General features: G+C 44.0%; 1 protein-coding gene across 1 annotated transcript in view; it reads right to left on the bottom strand.

Moving 5' to 3' along the window:
• Positions 1-257: 257 nt before the first annotated feature.
• LOC139366904 (semaphorin-5A-like) overlaps positions 258-21,189 on the bottom strand; it is a 289,344-nt gene continuing 268,412 nt past the window's right edge. Inside the window, exons 17-22 of the mRNA XM_071104648.1 lie at positions 15,672-15,881; positions 9,348-9,518; positions 8,745-8,900; positions 7,359-7,403; positions 6,676-6,887; positions 258-715 (exon numbers count right to left, since the gene is read on the bottom strand). Of these exons, the coding sequence (XP_070960749.1) occupies positions 596-715; positions 6,676-6,887; positions 7,359-7,403; positions 8,745-8,900; positions 9,348-9,518; positions 15,672-15,881 (914 nt within the window). The 3' untranslated portion in view covers positions 258-595. The remainder of the gene's footprint in view (positions 716-6,675; positions 6,888-7,358; positions 7,404-8,744; positions 8,901-9,347; positions 9,519-15,671; positions 15,882-21,189) is intronic.

Genomic DNA, 21,189 nt, shown 5'->3' with positions numbered 1-21,189 from the left:
AGATCGGTTTAACAAAAGTCTACAATAATGCAGAGTTGTGATTGGTTTAAATCCACAACAACTTGGGGCAGCTATTGAGTGACAGCTACTCTGGGTACGCTAAGCACTTGACTATCTACCGTTGAGCATTATAGTTGGATCAAATTCATCAGGCATAACTAACGCCGCCCCTTTGGGGTCCTCTGTAGGACACTAGCACAGCGGACAGTGAGTGAGTGGCCCGCCCGCCCGCCCGCCCGGCCGCCCGCTACCAACCATGCAAAACTGAACAGAGTGACAGAGAAAATCATGCAAAGCAGTTGGTTTGTTTTCTTCCCCCAGAACCGACACAGTTCTGGGACAAGAGAGTGACAGGAAATCACAGTAGGGTCCTTCCCATTCAGAAAGCTCTTCGAGTTTCCTTTTTGACATCACCGTGTGGCTGTAATTTGATTGGATGGCAGTTGCCAATGGGTCCCAGAGTGGGAGGGTCCCACATAAAACGTCATAGATTTCATTACGAGGTGGAAAAATATAGGACATTGTCATAACGAGTGGTGTGGGGTTGTTGTCTGCACAAGGGTGTGTCTCCCCGATGCTGTAGCCCAACAAAGGGTTAATAGTCATCGTAAGTGTTGAGGTCAGTGAAGTATGAATTGGTGTAAGTCTTCCCGGCTAGCTGGGGGTTGAAGTACTTATTTCTTTCCTCCAGAATCAGGTTGTTCTTATTGAAAGCCTGTGAAGGACAGAGAGAGAAAGAGAAAGAGAAAGAGGGGGAGGAAGATGGAGAGGAAGAGTATGAAGAAGATGATGATGAAGAGGGAAGAGGAAAAGAGGAAAAAAGGAAGGGGATTAGGAAGAATATGAGACACAGGGAGAGAGAGAAAGGAGAGAGAGAGTTAGTGTCAACTGTAATTGAAACACCATGGTATAATTAAACAATAAGGCCCGAGGGGGTGTGGTACATGGCCAATACCATGGCTAAGGGCTATTCTTAGCCACAACGCAAAGAGGCCACATCCCACAAACCCCAGAGGTGCCTTATTGCTATTATAAACTGGTTACCAACGTAATTAGAGCTGTAAAAATACATGTTTTGTCATACCACGTGGTATACGGTCTGATATACCACGGCTGTCAGCCAATCAGCTTTCAGGGGCTCGAACCACCCAGTTTATTCTGATGCTTCAGTCTAAATGGCGAATGAAAGCTAAAGCTAAAGGGAACGTATCCAACAGGAAAATAATCCTTGGAGCAACAACATAACAATCAATGGGAGGTCACTGCAGAATGAAGCAATCCATCTCAAAGAACAAGGCCAGAGCATTGACAATAACAGGCTGGCAACAATAATAACCGCTGAGGAAGTACAGTGTACTATGGTGAGAAAACAAGGTCTGCTGATCTCGTCTCTAATGGCTCCACATCAGCCTGCGAGTGAATAATCGAGTCAGAAAATAAGGAAGCGCCACAGGGTATCTCTGTACTGCCCTTCTCTATGGTTCTGTGAAGATACCGTGTGGTTCTGTGAAGATACCATACGTTTCTGTGAGCTCAGTACAACCTCAGCAGGTTGTTTAATTGTTGTGTGTCCCTCTGTCTCATAAACTTGGCCATGAAGTGTAAGGCTGTGACGATACAAACTCTTTGGTCTTTTAAAAACCTGCTGTATGTAAAATGTTGTGTGCTATAGCTTGGAAAATAAATACATGTGACTCGAGGTGAAAATATAATGATGTTTGTTTCCAACATTAGGGCTGTTTTCCTAAAGAAGTTAGATCCGCTTTGTGCTTTGTTTAAATGCCAAGCTAGTAAGGTGTATCGCGATACTGGTATCATCCCGGTCCTAGATAAGTCTACTCTGAAAGTCCCTGGAGGCGGAATAATTCAGCAGGTGATAATGCTGCGTTTTGTTCTTGATTTATGGATCCGTATATGAATTCACGAGAGATGTGAACGCTGAGCACAGATAATATTATTCTATAAAAATTCTATAATATTATTCTATAATAATTCTATAATATTATTCTATCCCCATTACATTTTCATGACTTGCATTGAGTGACCGACAACACATAACTCAATGTCCAAATAATGTGTTATTACTTGAGTCTAAAATGTCCATTTCCATGTCTAAAAATGTAATTAATAAACTACCCATTTTATGCTCACCTTTATTTCTTAAAAGTCTAAATCCGTCTAAAACTGTAATATCTAGTATCTCTTAGTGGCCCCATGGCTGAACTCAACAATTAACCAGGCTTCTTCTAATCTGACTTTATAGTGTTTTTAGTGCAGTTCAACAAAAGCTGTTTGGGTGGCATCAGACATAGAGAGAGAAAGCAGACAGTTTACGGAGAAAATGAAATGAGTTTACAACAAGTTCTCTTTCTCCATGGTAACCCATCAGTTTAGAAAGCCTAACAGAACCAATACGACGGGGGGAATAAAGGGGAAGACAGAACATAGAAAAACCAACACATGCAAATGAAAGGTGTCAGAACATGGCGGACGTTTCAGAACGGAAAGAGATGAGTGGAAAATACACTGCCTTCTCAAAAGTCTATGGGTCATTTAATGACAGGGGTGGACAACTCTGGTTCTAAGGAGCAACAATGTCTGCTGGTTTTCATTATTCCCTTCAGATCCAGACCTGGGAGACCAGCTGATCTAGACCTGGGAGACCAGCTGATCTAGACCTGGGAGACCAGCTGATCTAGACCTGGGAGACCAGCTGATCTAGACCTAGGAGACCAGCTGATCCAGACCTGGGAGACCAGCTGATCCAGACCTGGGAGACCATCTGATCCAGACCTGGGAGACCAACTGATCTAGACCTAGGAGACCAGCTGATCTAGACCTGGGAGACCAGCTGATCTAGACCTATGAGACCAGCTCATCCAGACCTGGGAGACCAGCTGATCCAGACCTGGGAGACCAACTGATCTAGACCTGGGAGACCAGCTGATCTTGACCTGGGAGACCAGCTGATCTAGACCTAGGAGACCAGCTGATCCAGACCTGGGAGACCAGCTGATCCAGACCTGGGAGACAAACTGATCTAGACCTGGGAGACCAGCTGATCTAGACCTAGGAGACCAGCTGATCTAGACCTGGGAGACCAACTGATCTAGACCTGGGAGACCAACTGATCTAGACCTGGGAGACCAGCTGATCCAGACCTGGGAGACCAGCTGATCTAGACCTGGGAGACCAGCTGATCTAGACCTGGGAGACCAGCTGATCTAGACCTGGGAGACCAGCTGATCCAGACCTGGGAGACCAGCTGATCTAGACCTGGGAGACCAACTGATCTAGACCTGGGAGACCAGCTGATCTAGACCTGGGAGACCAGCTGATCAAGACCTGGGAGACCAGCTGATCTAGACCTGGGAGACCAGCTGATCTAGACCTGGGAGACCAGCTGATCTAGACCTGGGAGACCAGCTGATCTAGACCTTGGAGACCAGCTGATCTAGACCTGGGAGACCAGGTGAGTGCACTCTCAGATCAATCAACGAATTGATCAACATGAATGGATCAATTAAAAGCCTGAACAAAGTGAAGCACGATATATGAGAGATGAGCTATCCCTAAAAGCACCAAAGCTACTGACTGACTGACTGACTAAGTGCCAGAGAGAGAAAAGAAAACCAGCAGACATTACGGCTCTCGAGGACCGCAGTTGTCTTCCCCTGGCCCTATGGGATGAGTATGAAAGAATGGGATTCCTGAGCAATGACAGAGAAACTGAATCTACCCCGACCTGATGCACACAGGAAGCACCACAGGAAGTGGGGGCACGGTGGAGAGGAAGAGGAAGTGGAAGGAGGTTGTTCATAGGCTAGGAGGTGGGTCAAGAGGCGGGATGTTGTAGAGGTCAGAAGTCAGAAGAAAGTTAGTAGAAAATCTCCAAGCCACGCATGGACACGCCCATGTTAGTAGACAGAGGCTGGCACATGCCGGGGTCGTCCAGGGTCAAGAGTACAGACACATCGGGCTGCGGGAGGAGAGGAACGGGCAAGAGTCATCCTTAATGGATCCACAATGGATGACACAATGGATGAAGTTCTACTGTACCCAAGGGACCACATGGTCATCCTATGCCCTCTGTAAGGTAGGACACAGCGGCATTCAAAATGACAATATTTCAGCTAAACTCACTGCCTTTGTCTCAATGGCACTCATCTTTCAGAGCTCACCTAAATGATAAAGATGTTATTTTAGTCAAACAAAGAACAAAGCTTTAGGAATTATAGTGGTGCCAGGTGTTCATCTTTTTCCTACATTACAAAATAAAATGACAGAATGCAAAAGAACAACCCAGCTATTAGAGTAAAGACTGAGGCAGAATACTCAGAAAATAAAGACTCTTTTTGAGTTTTTTTTTCACTGAGCCAAATAAGCATTTATTCGGCCCATATTCATTTTTCTCTGTCCATGGCTGCAAACTGGATTCCACTCACACACCAGACTCTAATTACATGATAGATGGACACTTCTCAAATCTTTATTCTGCTATGAAAACTGCATTCCAAGACATTAGTTCTGCGCCAGAGAATCCGTTCACTTTAGACAGTGTGTCTGTTCAGTCATTTATAGAAGATGGATACTCTTCTGAAAGTTAGCTCTCTGTCCACACTAGCTAAACTAACATAAAAGGCTAACTCGCTAGACTGACTCAATAGGCTAACTCGCTAGACTAACTCAATAGGCTAACTCGCTAGACTAACTCAATAGGCTAACTCGCTAGACTAACATAATAGGCTAACTCGCAAGACTAACTCAATAGGCTAACTCGCTAGACTAACTCAATAGGCTAACTCGCTAGACTAACACAATAGGCTAACTCGCTAGACTACCTCAATAGGCTAACTCGCTAGACTGACTCAATAGGCTAACTCGCTAGACTAACATAATAGGCTAACTCGCAAGACTAACTCAATAGGCTAACTCGCTAGACTAACTCAATAGGCTAACTCGCTAAACTAACATAATAGGCTAACTCGCTAGACTGACTCAATAGGCTAACTCGCTAGACTAACTCAATAGGCTAACTCGCTAGACTAACTCAATAGGCTAACTCGCTAAACTAACATAATAGGCTAACTCGCTAGACTGACTCAATAGGCTAACTCGCTAGACTAACTCAATAGGCTAACTCGCTAGACTACCTCAATAGGCTAACTCGCTAGACTAACATAATAGGCTAACTCGCTAGACAAACTCAATAGGCTAACTCGCTAGACAAACTCAATAGGCTAACTCGCTAGACTAACTCAATACGTTAACTCACATAAAATAATGGCTCAACTTCATAACCTAATGACTTTCCAAACCATGCCTTGTGTCAACAGAAATCTGGTCAGAGAGAATATAACTAACTAATATTATTGATGTATTATTTATTTAAACTAGGAGGTTCCTACTGTTATTAAAAACGAAGACCTGCAACCTATTCAGCCCGATTTAGTCACCTAAGCTATGTGCATTGTGATATATTTTGTTTGTAACTTATGAGAAAGCAGTGTACATCTAAATGGCTATAGACACAGAACAGTGCAGTCACACAGGGTAGATGCAGGACCACCGACACACAAGTACAGAAGAGCTACAATACTATAGACCAGCCCAGGGGTTTACAGTACTATAGACAGCCCAGGGGTTTACAATACTATAGACCAGCCCAGGGGTTTACAATACTATAGACCAGCCCAGGGGTTTACAGTACTATAGACCAGCCCAGGGGTTTACAGTCCTATAGACCAGCCCAGGGGTTTACAGTACTATAGACCAGCCCACAGGTTTACAGTACTATAGACCAGCCCAGTGGTTAACAGTACTATAGACCAGCCCAGTGGTTTACAGTAATATAGACCAGCCCAGAGGTTTACAGTACTATAGACCAGCCCAGTGGTTTACAGTACTCTAGACCAACCCAGAGGTTTACAGTACTATAGACCAGCCCAGTGGTTTACAGTACTATAGACCAGCCCAGGAGTTTACAGTACTATAGACCAGCCCAGGGGTTTACAGTACTATAGACCAGCCCAGGGGTTTACAGTACTATAGACCAGCCCAGGGGTTTACAATACTATAGACCAGCCTAGTGGTTTACAGTACTATAGACCAGCCCAGTGGTTTACAGTACTATAGACCAGCCCAGTGGTTTACAGTACTATAGACCAGCCCAGGGGTTTACAATACTATAGACCAGCCTAGTGGTTTACAGTACTACAGACCAGCCCAGTGGTTTACAGTACTATAGACCAGCCCAGTGGTTTACAGTACTATAGACCAGCCCAGGGGTTTACAATACTATAGACCAGCCTAGTGGTTTACAGTTCTATATAGACCAGTCCAGTGGTTTACAGTACTATAGACCAGACCAGTGGTTTACAGTACTATAAACCAGCCCAGGGGTTTACAATACTATAGACCAGCCCAGGGGTTTACAATACTATTTACCAAATCAAATTTCATCTGTAACATGCACCGAATACAACAGGTGAGCTGACAAGGTAAAAATCTGTCTTTCTGCCCCTGAACAAGGCAGTTAACCCATTGTTCCTGGGCCGTCATTGTAAAATAAGAATTTGTTCTTAACTGAATTGCCTAGTTAAATAGGTTAAATAAACAAAAAATATACGTGAGCCTGGAAGATCCTAGACTTACACAGTGTGTTAGTATACAAACCTTAATGGCCTCCAAGGAGTCGTATTTGTCCAGTTTGTTGATGTGGTTGGTGATGGAGGTGTTGAGTGGTGATGCTGAGATGGGGTGGATGACTGTAGCATCGTGAGACTGCTGCTGATAGCGTTGGCAGTAGGTGTACACCAGTAAGGTGACCAAACAACCCAGGATAGAACTACTCAGGCCTACAGCGATCATATGGAACACGTTGAAATCTGGAGAAGGGAAGTAGAGAGAATGCTTTAAATTATAAAACATTTGTGTAACACATTACATTATCACACTACATTATCACACTATCACACACCATTATCACACTATCACACTACATTATCACACTACCACACACCATGATCACACTATCACACCACATTATCACGCTACCACACTGCATTATCACACTGTCACACTTCATTATTACACCATCACGTTACATTATCGAATTACATTATCGCATTACATTATCACACTATCATGTCACATTATCACACTTTATTATCACACCATCACACTACATTAGCACATTACATTATCACAATACCACACACACACCAATATCACACTACATTATCACACCAACACACACCATTATCACACAACATTATCTCACTATCCCACGACATTATCCCACTTTAACACTACATTATCACATTATCCCACTACATTGAACACATACGCACTCATACCTCCGCATCTTCTCTCCTCCTGACTGGAACGAGCGATGGAGACTTCTTTAAATAAAGAAGATAAAAAGAGATAATGAACAGAAGCACAGACTTGTTACCCTGAAAAACGGGATAGATACGAGGGACGTGTGTGAGCATTATATTGAGACTGAACCAGAGGATGATGAAGCCCATCACTAGGCACCTGAAGAGGCTTATGATAAGTAGCGAATGATAAGTAGCGCATGATAACTAGTGAATGATAAGTAAGTGTATCAGGCCTCATTAATAGAAATTAAGTACACAACTCTTCTAATGACCCTTGATGGAGTGGCATTCCTATTCCTATTCCCATTCCCATTCCCATTCCTATTCCCATTCCCATTCCTATTCCCATTCCCATTCCCATTCCTATTCCTATTCCCATTTCCATTCATATTCCCATTCCCATTCCCATTCCCATTCCTATTCCTATTCCCATTCCCATTCCCATTCCTATTCCTATTCCCATTCCCATTCCTATTCCCATTCCCATTCCTATTCTCATTCCCATTCCTATTCCTATTCCCATTCCCATTCCTATTCCCATTCCCATTCCTATTCCTATTTATATTCCCATTCCCATTCCCATTAAAACAGATTGGTGATAAGGAGCTAGACACACACTGGTGTTTCAGACAAATAAAGCGATTCACACTTATCCCCTAATATAGGTAACTGTCATAACACTGCAGCATACTTATAAACTAAGATAGGCTACTGTCATGGAGTACGTAACAAAGGGAAGGATGAGACAGTTTTGAAGAAGTTCAAATGTTTTATTATCTATGGGTTGTTACATTGTCCAAAGTGTCCATTCACACTATGTGGAAGAGGTCAACTCGGGAAGACGTCAATGTGTGTGTGTGTGTGTGTGTATGTATGTGTGTGTGTGTGTGTGTGTGTATGTGTGTGTGTGTGTGTGTGTGTGTGTGTACGTGTGTGTGTGTGTGTGTGTATGTATGTGTGTGTGTGTGTGTGTGTGTGTGTGTGTGTGTGTATGTGTGTGTGTGTGTATGTATGTGTGTGTGTGTGTGTGTGTGTGTATGTATGTGTGTGTGTGTGTGTGTGTGTGTGTGTGTGTGTGTGTACGTGTGTGTGTGTGTGTGTGTGTGTGTGTGTGTGTGTGTGTGTGTGTGTGTGTGTATGTATGTATGCATGTATGTATGTATGCGTGTATGTGTGTGTGTGTGTGTGTGTGTGTGTGTGTGTGCACGTGTGTGTGCACGTGCACGTGTGTGTGTGTGTGTGTGTGTGTGTGTGTGTGTGCGTGTGTGTGTGTGTGTGTGTGTGTGTGTGTGTGTGTGTGTGTGTGTGTGTGTGTGTGTGTGCGTGTGTGTGTGCGTGTGTGTGTGTGTGTTCTATTACCCGGTATAACGTTGGAGTCAGGTGGGCATGCCCTGGTCTCAGTGTGACTTCCTGAACATTGGTTTCCAGTAGGGAATAGGACATTACAGTGTCGAACCCGCAGCTGGGAGCCAGAACTGTCACACTGGCACCATAGGGACCAGTTAGACCAACTCTCTGGAGACAGAAAACAACCAAACTATTATAACTGGACTGCTGTGTACACACGTTTACATTCAACTGTGTAACAACTGCCAAGAGACAAATCATTATGAACAATGCATGGCAGTAAAGTGTGTTTCTAACAAACAAAACAACTTTATTTTCAAACAAACAGCTAGTAGACAGACAGGAACTAAAGCAGATTACATGTGACGTGTTTGTGTGTGTGTGTGTGTGTGTATGTGTGTGTGTGTGTGTGTACGTGTGTGTGTGTGTGTATGTATGTGTGTGTGTGTGCGTGCGTGCGTGTGTGTGTGTGCGTGTGTGTGTGTGTGTGTGTGTGTGTGTGTGTGTGTGTGTGTGTGTGTGTGTGTATGTGTGTGTGTGTGTATGTATGTGTGTGTGTGTGTGTGTGTGTGTGTGTGTGTGTGTGTGTGTGTATGTGTGTGTATGTGTGTGTACCTGGACATGATTGTATGTTACAGAGAGCCTCTTCAGTGTGCAGTCCCAGACAGATATCTCCTCCGTAGGCTGGTGCGGGGTTGTTGCAGGTGCGTGACCTCGTATAGTGTCCCCCTCCACACGTCACTGAACACATAGACCAGCCAGACCAGCACGACCAGCTACCATCCACTACACAGCAGGAGAGAGAGGGAGACAGGTGTTGTGGAGAACAAGAGGTTGGTGTAGGCATGTGTGTATATCTACGTGAGTATGTGTACCCATGTCTGTATGTGTTCCCATGTCTGTATGTGTACCCATGTCTGTATGTGTTCCCATGTCTGTATGTGTTCCCATGTCTGTATGTGTTCCCATGTCTGTATGTGTTCCCATGTCTGTATGTGTTCCCATGTCTGTATGTGTACCCATGTCTGTATGTGTTCCCATGTCTGTATGTGTACCCATGTCTGTATGTGTTCCCATGTCTGTATGTGTTCCCATGTCTGTATGTGTTCCCATGTCTGTATGTGTTCCCATGTCTGTATGTGTTCCCATGTCTGTATGTGTTCCCATGTCTGTATGTGTTCCCATGTTCCTGTCAGTGGAGTGTATTCAAGGTTGCCAAGGGAAGCCAGGCTTCCCCAAAAATTGACCAAGAAAAAAAACAAGTAAAAAATATATATATTTACATTGATATGTTTTTAGTCTCTCTGTGTTTCAGAATTGTCCTTCGATTTGCAAGTGGCTGAATGTATGTCACCGGAGAAAGAATCCAAGCGAGCAAAACAGCCATGAAGACACATTTCAATCGAATGCATTCAGTTGTACAACCTACTAGGTATCTCCCTTTCCATCTATCTGATACTGTCTGTTCAAAAGGAGTATGACAACCTCCCGAGTGGCGACGCGGTCTAACATGCTGACCAGACTGGACACGTCACGTGTGCGAGCGTCGCAAAATAAATTTAGAAATCAATATTATTAATTTATTGTATCCACACTGCTCGCGCGTGCCAACAGCGATGGGACAAGACTGTAACTACCAATTGGGGAGAAAAAGGGTAATAAATAAAGAGTGTGAAATTGTTGCCACCCGTAGCACTGAATGCAAGAGAAGCCAGCGAGCATTTGGACTCCCTTGATAAAAAAAATTATAAAATAATAGCCAATCGTGCTTCTACACCTGCATTGCTTGCTGTTTGGGGTTTTAGGCTGGGTTTCTGTACAGCACTTTGAGATATCAGCTGATGTACGAAGGGCTATATAAATAAATGTGATTTGATTTGAATCAGCATTGAGCTAAACTGTGAAAATCAAAAAACCATCAAAAAACCATCAAAAAAACAGTGTCAAAGGAAGCCAGTTTGGATTTGGCTTCACTCCTATCAAATCACATTGAGAGCAATATGTCATTGACAGAAACATCTTGAATTATTGCATCTCGTTGTGTTGTTATCCTCCGGCAGCTAAATAAGATAGCTAAAATTGTCCCTTTCCTAAATTAGCCATGGATGGAGATGGGGATTTGGACTTGTGGTTTGACTTAATTCTCCATACTGGCCAATGATTATAATGGCGATTCTAATCCAACCATAAATTCATACATTGTGCCCCTGGACTGAGAGAAGTTCAACATGTAGCTAGATGTAGAAGGCTAATGTTAACTAGCTAACGTTGCCCATGAAAGGGAGTTAGGCTAGCGAGCGATCATTTTAGCCAAGTAGCCTAGGACAAAAAACTAAAAGCGTGTGCTGTATGATAGAGTGACAGGCCATTAAGTCAACATGACAGAAGACGATGGCATTGGCGTTTCTCTACAAGTAGGGTGAGTCAACATGTTGTTTCGCGCACACACACACACACACACACACACACACACACACACACACACACACACACACACACACACACACACACACACACACACACACACACACACACACACACACACACACACACACAGACAGAAAGAAATCAGAACCATGGACAGCCACATAATTTTTAGCTTACGTTGATTGGACAAAATAGTTTTTGGTATCTTATAGTTGTCACTGTATTAGACGAAGCAAAGGTGATCAGATGATGTTGAATGTTGAAGTTGAAATGGTGCTGGAATAGTGCAGGCAAATCCTGTTTTCCTTGCGACTTCCAGGAACTCTCCGTGGTTCTAAATCAACAGTTTAGTGGTCCGATAATGTCAGAAACACTAGCTTGCTTGGCCATGCTGTAGGTCATGTAACTGTTTGTTACATTCAATATGCTCTGTGGACTTCACCGGACAGAGGCTGCTCTCCGGTTTTGTGATGAAACAAAAGTGTGGTTTGATTTTATCTGCCACTGTGTCTTCTAATTGTCTCAGCTTTTAGGCCTATATATCACAGTCGCAAGGCATATGAACTAACAGGTTATAGAGAAAACAAGGCAATTATCACAACACATAGGTTATAGTATCGTTTTTTCTAATTCTGGCTTCTCCAGTGATTTTACAAACGCACCCCAAAAAAAGAGGAGAGGGAGCCAGGAGGAGATGATATGGAGGGAGGAGGGAGGACAGGAGAGTATGGAGGGAGGGGGGGAGTTGATATGGAGGGAGGACAGGAGAGTATGGAGGGAGGGGAGAGGAGATGATATGGAGGGAGGAGGGAGGACAGGAGAGTATGGAGGGAGGGGGGGAGTTGATATGGAGGGAGGACAGGAGAGTATAGAGGGAGGGGGGAGTTGATATGGAGGGAGGGGGGGGGTTGATATGGAGGGAGGACAGGAGAGTATGGAGGGAGGGGGGAGGACAGGAGAGTATGGAGGGAGGGGGGAGGAGATGATATGGAGGGAGGAGGGAGGACAGGAGAGTATGGAGGGAGGGGAGAGGAGATGATATGGAGGGAGGAGGGAGGACAAGAGAGTATGGAGGGAGGGGAGAGGAGATGATATGGAGGGAGGACATGAGAGTATGGTGGGAGGGAGGAGGAGATGAGGGGGTTCAGGAGGGGGCTGTTTTAGCATCTGGATGAAACAAAACCTGCTAGCTGTCACGTCTGAAAAATCTAACACACAACCTTTCAGAATACTGTAACGTCTTGGCAACAGGGCAAACTACAAACTCTCATTGTGCACTTTTTGCTTTCTCCAAAAACTGTAATGTCTCAACGACATGTCAGGATAAGAAAACACTCTCATTGTGCTGTTCTGTCTTTGCCCAAGGACCTCCCCAAAAAATGAAGGTCTCTCAGCAATCACTTGGAACCAAATCTTTTGACTTCATCTGATGAGAAAAGTATAGTTTCCGGACAATTTCAGAATCGTTTTTTAAACATCTCGGCCTGTAAGGTGCTGGCTGGGGGAGTTTTGTCATCTCTGTGTATTTTCCCTATCGTAAACTGACACATAAGTCGATTCCTTCCCGTGCCTGACGGATAGTCTCATCTCGACCGGCCGCCGTGGAAAACCAGGAAAGATTCATTTGTTTCAAAAACCAGACGGACGTCAGACATAACTCTCTGTCTCTCTGTGTCTCTCTGTGTCTCTCTGTGTCTCTCTGTGTCTCTCTCTCTCTCTCTCTCTCTCTCTCTCTCTCTCTCTCTCTCTCTGTCTCTCTCTCTCTGTCTCTGTCTCTGTCTCTCTCTCTTTCTCTCTCTCTGTGTCTCTCTGTGTCTCTCTGTGTCTCTCTGTGTCTCTCTCTCTCTCTCTCTCTCTCTCTCTCTCTCTCTCGATTATGTCAATTCCACAGACGAGTGTTAATTTAAGCGGAATTACTATTCATGATTATTCACGCTATGCAAAGTCACAGCTTTCCAGTGAAATCTCTTCGACTCAGGTGACTTAATAAGTCCCCACTGTCTACATCAATAGACCTGGGGGGTGATTGCTGCTCTTGCAATTCAGGCCTTCAGAATAGCTGTATGTTTGGTTAGTTAGCTTTGAGCTAGCTATAGTAAACTCGAATTTCAAATCTTTACAAACAGCATTCTATCCTTGATGACATCCCTAAGGGCTGTCAATTTAATCTGAATCGAAATGTAGAATATGCCATCACACAACACTTAAAACTGAAATCCTTTTGAGAACCCTTTGAAAATGCTTTGAAAACTGTGGTGTCTTATCCTGCAGTAACCCCACAGATCACTCCAGGGAAGGCCTTAAAATTTGTCATATACTCCAGCCAGCCTAGTCACAGATTGTTCTCTCTGCTCCCGCACGGCAAGCAGTACCGTAGCGCCAAATCTAGGGCAAAAAAGGCTTCTTAACAGCTTCTACCCCCAAACCATGAGACTCTAGAACAGCTAATCAAAGGGCTACCCAGACCCCTCTTTTACGCTGCTGCTACTCTCTGTTTATTATCTATGCATAGTCACTTTAACTCTCCCTACATTTACATATTAACTCAATTACCTCGACTAACATTGACTCTGTACCGGTACCCCCTGTATATAGCCTCCACATTGACTCTGTACCGGTACCCCCTGTATATAGCCTCCACATTGACTCTGTACTGGTACCCCCTGTATATAGCCTCCACATTGACTCTGTACCGGTACCCCCTGTATATAGCCTCCACATTGACTCTGTACCGGTACTCCCTGTATACAGCCTCCACATTGACTCTGTACCGGTACCCCCTGTATATAGTCTCCACATTGACACTGTACCGGTACTCCCTGTATACAGCCTCCACATTGACTCTGTACCGGTACCCCCTGTATATAGCCTCCACATTGACTCTGTACCGGTACCCCCTGTATATAGCCTCCACATTGACTCTGTACCGGTACTCCCTGTATACAGCCTCCACATTGACTCTGTACCGGTACCCCCTGTATATAGTCTCCACATTGACTCTGTACCGGTACCCCCTGTATATAGCCTCCACATTGACTCTGTACCGGTACTCCCTGTATACAGCCTCCACATTGACTCTGTACCGGTACCCCCTGTATATAGTCTCCACATTGACTCTGTACCGGTACCCCCTGTATATAGCCTCCACATTGACTCTGTACCGGTACCCCCTGTATATAGCCTCGATATTGTTATTTTACTGCTGCTCTTTAATAATTTGTTACTTTTATTTTCTATGTTTTACTTATCTATTTTTTTACTTAACACTTATTTTTCTTAAAACTGCATTGTTGGTCAATACAATACCCGTTGTATTGACAAATACAATTAGATTTGATTTGGTGAGTGAGTGAGTGAGTGAGTGAGTGAGTGAGTGAGTGAGTGAGTGTTTGAGGGCAAATCTAAGAGCTAGCTAGCATTAGCAGCCAACCCCTCAAGGTAACTGAGTTGATGGATTATCGCGGTGGGTCAGAATCATTATGACCCCATTCATAACCTCATGACGAGACAGACAGGTACTCTCCAGTCAATAAATAAACAGCTAAAATCACAGCTTTGGCTCGGTGTTGTACGGCTGGTCTTTAAAGTACACGTGATGATGGATAACGGCGTTGTTAAGGGCGGTCTCTAGACACAGGGCCGAGCTGTTAGCGAGATGCTACTGTAGCACTCCTTTCAAAAACAGCCTGATGATTATTAATGATTTGAAACAAACTCCTGGTTGTGTGTGTGTGTGTGTGTGTGTGTGTGTGTGTGTGTGTGTGTGTGTGTGTGTGTGTGTGTGTGTGTGTGTGTGTGTGTGCATGTGTGTGTGTATGTGCGTGCGTGTATGTGTGCATGTGTGTGTGTGTGTGTGCGTGTGTGTGTGTGTGTGTGTGTGATGCCAGGTGTTCTCTTTGAGAAGCTAAGCAGGAGGATTTCCATTTAGACAGCACATTACCTCCCGTCACTATGAACACTCATTTAATTACAATGCTTTCTTTCCCTTCAGGTAGAACCCTGGAGAAACAGACACACTGTTTTCGGCTTTTCACAACAGAATAGGACCCCTCCCCCCCTCTGTAGCTAGCGGTATAATTGCCCTGAAATGTAATTACAGTCTGAGATGCTGTGGGGAATGGGTGTTCTTCACGCCTCCCAATGTGTTATTCTGTGCCTTATTATAATCATGATGAGGATATTTCTTTATTCACGTCTCATGGATGTTCTGTATCATATTCATGGCAAAAAAAATAAGAAAGATTCATCTATTTCTTTCACTGACGATTTCTTGAGTTATCACCTGTTTTATAGTTTTTTTTTTGTGTAGGTGTAGGTGGATATCTCACCTTAACACAGAGTCATGTTTTTTGTGTGTGTGTGTGTATATGTTTAGGTGTGTGTGTGGCTGTTTTTTCAGGGGTGTGTGTATGTGTGTTCAGGTGCATGCATCTCTCTATCTCAACTGAACACAGTCATGTTTTTTGTGTTTAGGTGTGTGTGTGTTCAGGTGTATGCATCTCTCTATCTCACCTGGGCAGGGTGTGATGTTACACTCCTGGTACTCCTGAGCAGGTCCAAGGCAGGTCTGTCCTCCGTGGGGTGGTTCAGGGGAGTCACAGAACCGTTTACGGCTTCGTATCCCTCGGCTGCAGTCTCTACTGCACTGAGACCAGGAGCTCCAGGATGTCCAGTCTCTGGTCACAGCGTGGCCGGAGATCTTACCCGACCGCAGCAGATCTCCTGGGGGAGAGAGAGAGAGGGGAGGTGGGGGCGGGGTCAGGATTTAGCTGGGTGGGACAGATGGACTTACCTACTGAGAATTATGCAATAAAGAACATGCTAAGAATATGCTAATAATTTATAATTTGGACCAATAGTTATTGTTGAGTCTTTGATGATTCACTGGAACAAAACATCTATAGTACATGAGTGTAAGGATGTTAAAAGTACATCACCTTTGGTTGTAAGTTACAAGAATAAGAGACTAAGTGTAAATGTAAAGTGCTTGACTTTCACTGGAGCTTGATGTAAATCAGCAACAAACAGTCTCTGGCAACGTCATTCTAGAAGTGCTACGGCCAGACTCAAGGTCAAACAACATCCTCTGTAAGCTGAAGTATACACACTCTTCGTCTCTGCCTCTCTCATGCACGCACACACACTGTCAGACTGAGAGCTACTGGGATCCTCTAATTCAACTCTACGAGTGTTTGACTAATCTATGATCCCTCATCTGAAATGAGTTAACGGAGAAATATTAATGAAATATGAAACTGTAATTTTTATTAAGCTTCTATTACGTTGTTCATTCATCATCAGAGGCTCTGAAAATGTCCCTTTCAGAGTGAATCTGAAAGGCTGGCCTGATGTCTTTGTGTGAATGATAATAACTTGAAACTAAATTACAGTGTTCGCTTCCAAACACTCCATTGATGATTCACTCAATCAACCCACTGTGCTATTATCAACCTTCTGAACCGACAACAATGAAATCCTTTCTCTCTCTCTTTCTCTGCCACTCTCTCTCTCTTTTCTCTCTCTGTGATCTCCCTTTGTCTCTCTATCTCGATATACCCTGCACCTTAGAGACTGCTACCCTATGTACATACAGTAGTCAATGAACACTGATCACTTTAATAATGTTGACATACTGTTTTACCCACTTCCTATCTAAATACTGTATTCTAGTCCAGGCTCATCCTCTATAACTATCAAATCAAATTGTATTTGTCACATACACATGGTTAGCAGATGTTAATGCGAGTGTAGCGAAATGCTTGTAACAAAATACTGCAGTTTCCTAGGAACGCGAAACGAGGCGGCCATCTCTGTCGGCGCCAGAAGTCACCTAACTACTGATGTACACACCTTCTCTATTCACATACTGTCCATAATGTCTACACAGTCGTGGCCAAACGTTTTGAAAATGACACAAATATTAATTTTCACAGTCTGCTGCCTCAGTGTCTTTAGATATTTTTGTCAGATGTTACAATGGAATACTGAAGTATAATTACAAGCATTTCATAAGTGTCAGAGGCTTTTATTGACAATTACATGAAGTTGATGCAAAGAGTCAATATTTGCAGTGCTGACCCTTCTTTCTCAAGACCTCTGAAATCCGCCCTGGCATGCTGTCAATTAACTTCTGGGCCATATCCTGACTGATGGCACTGATGATCCTGACTGATGGCACATCCTGACTGAGTTTGTCAGATTTTTTGGGGTTTTGTTTGTCCACCCGCCACTTGAGGATTGACCACAAGTTCTCAATGGGATTACGGTCTGGGTTGATTCCTGAACATGGACCCACAATATCGATGATTTGTTCCCCGAGCCACTTAGTTATCACTTTTGCCTCATGGCAAGGTGCTCCATCATGCTGGAAAAGGCATTGTTCGTCACCAAACTGTTCCTGGATGGTTGGGAAAAGTTGCTCTCGGAGGATGTGTTGGTACCATTCTTTATTCATGGCTGTGTTCTTAGGCAGAATTGTGAGTGAGCCCACTCCCTTGGCTGAGAAGCAATCCCACACATGAATGGTCTCAGGATGCTTTACTGTTGGCATGACACAGGACTGATGGTAGCGCTCACCTTGTCTTCTCCGGACAAGCTTTTTTTACAGATGCCTCAAACAATCAGAAAGGGGATTCATCAGAGAAAATGGGTAAACTTTACCCCAGTCCTCAGCAGTCCAATCCCTGTACCTTTTGCAGAATATCAGTCTGTCCCTGATGTTTTTCCTGGAGAGAAATGGCTTCTTTGCTGCCCTTCTTGACACCAGGCCATCCTCCAAAACTCTTTGCTTCACTGGGCATGCAGATACACTCACACCTGCCTGCTGCCATTCCTGAGCAAGCTCTGTACTGGTGGTGCCCCGATCCCGCAGCTGAATTAAATTTAGGAGACGGTCCTGGCAGTTGCTGGACTTACTTGGGCGCCCTGAAGCCTTCTTCACAACAATTGAACCGCTCTCCCTGAAGTTCTTGATGATCCGATAAATGGTTGATTTAGGTGCAATGTTTTTCCTTGCAGGTAACCATGGTTGACAGAGGAAGAAAAATGATTCCAAGCACCACCCTCCTTTTGAAGCTTCCAGTCTGTTGTTCGAACTCAATCAGCATGACAGAGTGATCTCCAGCCTTGTCCTCGTCAACACTCACACCTGTGTTAACGAGAGAATCTCTGACATGATGATTTTGTTGCAGGGCTGAAATGCATTGGAAATGTTTTTGTGAAAATTAATATTTGTGTCATTCTCAAAACTTTTGGCCACGACTGTACACACCATTCACATACATACACATAAAACTATTTATATTATTGGATTATGCGTGTATTGTTATTGTATTGCTATAGATTGATGCTCTGTTGGTGCTAGAAACATAACCATTAAATGTTGATGCTCTGTTGGAGCTAGAAACTTAATCATTAAATATTGATGCTCTGTTGGAGCTAGAAACATAACAATTTCACTGCTCTGCTGGAGCTAGAAACCTAATCATTTTGCTGCTCTGTTGGAGCTAGAAACATAATCATTTCGCTGCTCTGTTGGAGCTAGAACCATAATCATTTTGCCTGTGAAAACGTCAGCAAAACGTTGCATGTGACCAATAAACTTTGATTTGGATTTGATCTCAATCTCCGTATCGTTCACCCTCTTCTCTCTCTCTTTCTCACCCCCTCTCTTTATTTCTCTCCGTCTATTGTTTCATCGAGCGCTCCATCCAGGGACAGTTTGGGATTGTCCCTGCAGCCCTTTAGTAGAGAAAACAGAGTGTTTACCTATCACATGTACAGTCCTGACCTCTTCATAGCTACACACAACCTTGGGAGTCAACATGTCTACACACACACACACCTTCTCTACCACTGAGTTGGCAGGAGCACTGACAGATCCTCTGAGGCCCCATGCTCTTTATTGATTTGATTTGGAAGACGCAGTTGCACGGACAGCCCTGCCTACCACGGTGACCTGCACTCTTTAAAAATCCCCCTGCTTAGTCTGGTAGATGTACACTACAAACTCACACTCTTCCACAAGGGACTGTTTCATAGTCTTCTCACTCCTCCAACCCCATGGACTGTTTCATAGTCTTCTCACTCCTCCAAACACCATGGACTGTTTCATAGTCTTCTCACACCTCCAAACCCCATGGACTGTTTCATAGTCTTCTCACTCCTACAAACACCATGGACTGTTTCATAGTCTTCTCACTCCTCCAAATACCATGGACTGTTTCATAGTCTTCTCACTCCTCCAAACACCATGGACTGTTTCATAGTCTTCTCACTCCTCCAAACCCCATGGACTGTTTCATAGTCTTCTCACTCCTCCAAACCCCATGGACTGTTTCATAATCTTCTCACTCCTCCAAACCCCATGGACTGTTTCATAGTCTTCTCACTCCTCCAAACACCATGGACTGTTTCATAGTCTTCTCACTCCTCCAAACACCATGGACTGTTTCATAGTCTTCTCACTCCTCCAAACCCCATGGACTGTTTCATAGTCTTCTCACTCCTCCAAACCCCATGGACTGTTTCATAGTCTTCTCACTCCTCCAAACACCATGGACTGTTTCATAGTCGTCTCACTCCTACAAACACCATGGACTGTTTCATAGTCTTCTCACTCCTACAAACACCATGGACTGTTTCATAGTCTTCTCATTCCTACAAACACCATGGACTGTTTCATAGTCTTCTCACTCCTACAAACACCATGGACTGTTTCATAGTCTTCTCATTCCTACAAACACCATGGACTGTTTCATAGTCTTCTCACTCCTCCAAACCCCATGGACTGTTTCATAGTCTTCTCATTCCTACAAACACCATGGACTGTTTCATAGTCTTCTCATTCCTCCAAACCCCATGGACTGTTTCATAGTCTTCTCACTCCTCCAAACCCCATGGACGGTTTCATAGTCTTCTCATTCCTACAAACACCATGGACTGTTTCATAGTCTTCTCATTCCTCCAAACCCCATGGACTGTTTCATAGTCTTCTCACTCCTCCAAACCACATGGACTGTTTCATAGTCTTCTCATTCCTCCAAACCCCATGGACTGTTTCATAGTCTTCTCACTCCTCCAAACACCATGGACTGTTTCATAGTCTTCTCACTCCTACAAACACCATGGACTGTTTCATAGTCTTCTCACTCCTCCAAACCCCATGGACTGTTTCATAGTCTTCTCATTCCTACAAACACCATGGACTGTTTCATAGTCTTCTCATTCCTCCAAACCCCATGGACTGTTTCATAGTCTTCTCACTCCTCCAAACCCCATGGACTGTTTCACAGTCTTCTCACTCCTCCAAACACCATGGACTGTTTCATAGTCTTCTCACTCCTCCAAATACCATGGACTGTTTCATAGTCTTCTCACTCCTCCAAACAGCATGGACTGTTTCATAGTCTTCTCACTCCTCCAAACCCCATGGACTGTTTCATAGAGGTGGTGTGTGATCTTACTCAAAGTACAGAGTTAGAAACAAGAAATGTAATACAATGCAGTCTGGCCCCCTAAAGTCGATGTCCGCGCCCCCACTGAAATATAATTAGTATAATAAAAAATCCCCAGAAAAAATCTGTCAGTTTAAGTTAGATATATATATTTTTTTTGCATTGGATGTGTCTCAATCCACCACATCCCAGTGTTGCACCTCCTCATCTGTGGTGAAAGGTGGCAGAGTTAGAGCAGTGTTTATCAGACCATTAGGCATCTCATCTGTGGTGAAAGGTGGCAGAGTTAGAGCAGTATTTATCAGACCATTAGGCATCTCATCTGTGGTGAAAGGTGGCAGAGTTAGAGCAGTATTTATCAGACCATTAGGCATCCCAAAAATTGCTTTTCTCACAAAATGTTCTGCAACATCCAAACGGTTTGGCCTACAAACTATTATGACCCCTCTATGGAACGATAAGACTCTCACAATCACGATGGTGTTCTTTGCTCTACGACCCCCACAAGTATCTTCTTGGGTCTCACTTGAAGTCGGTACAGCAGACCTGTAACTTCTGTCTGTAGCATCCGAAAC

This window comes from Oncorhynchus clarkii, chromosome 15, assembly GCF_045791955.1.
Source record: "Oncorhynchus clarkii lewisi isolate Uvic-CL-2024 chromosome 15, UVic_Ocla_1.0, whole genome shotgun sequence".
NCBI classification, from domain to species: Eukaryota; Metazoa; Chordata; class Actinopteri; order Salmoniformes; family Salmonidae; genus Oncorhynchus; species Oncorhynchus clarkii.
Note: the sequence above shows the minus strand (reverse complement) of the source record. Positions and strands in the feature narration are given on the sequence as shown.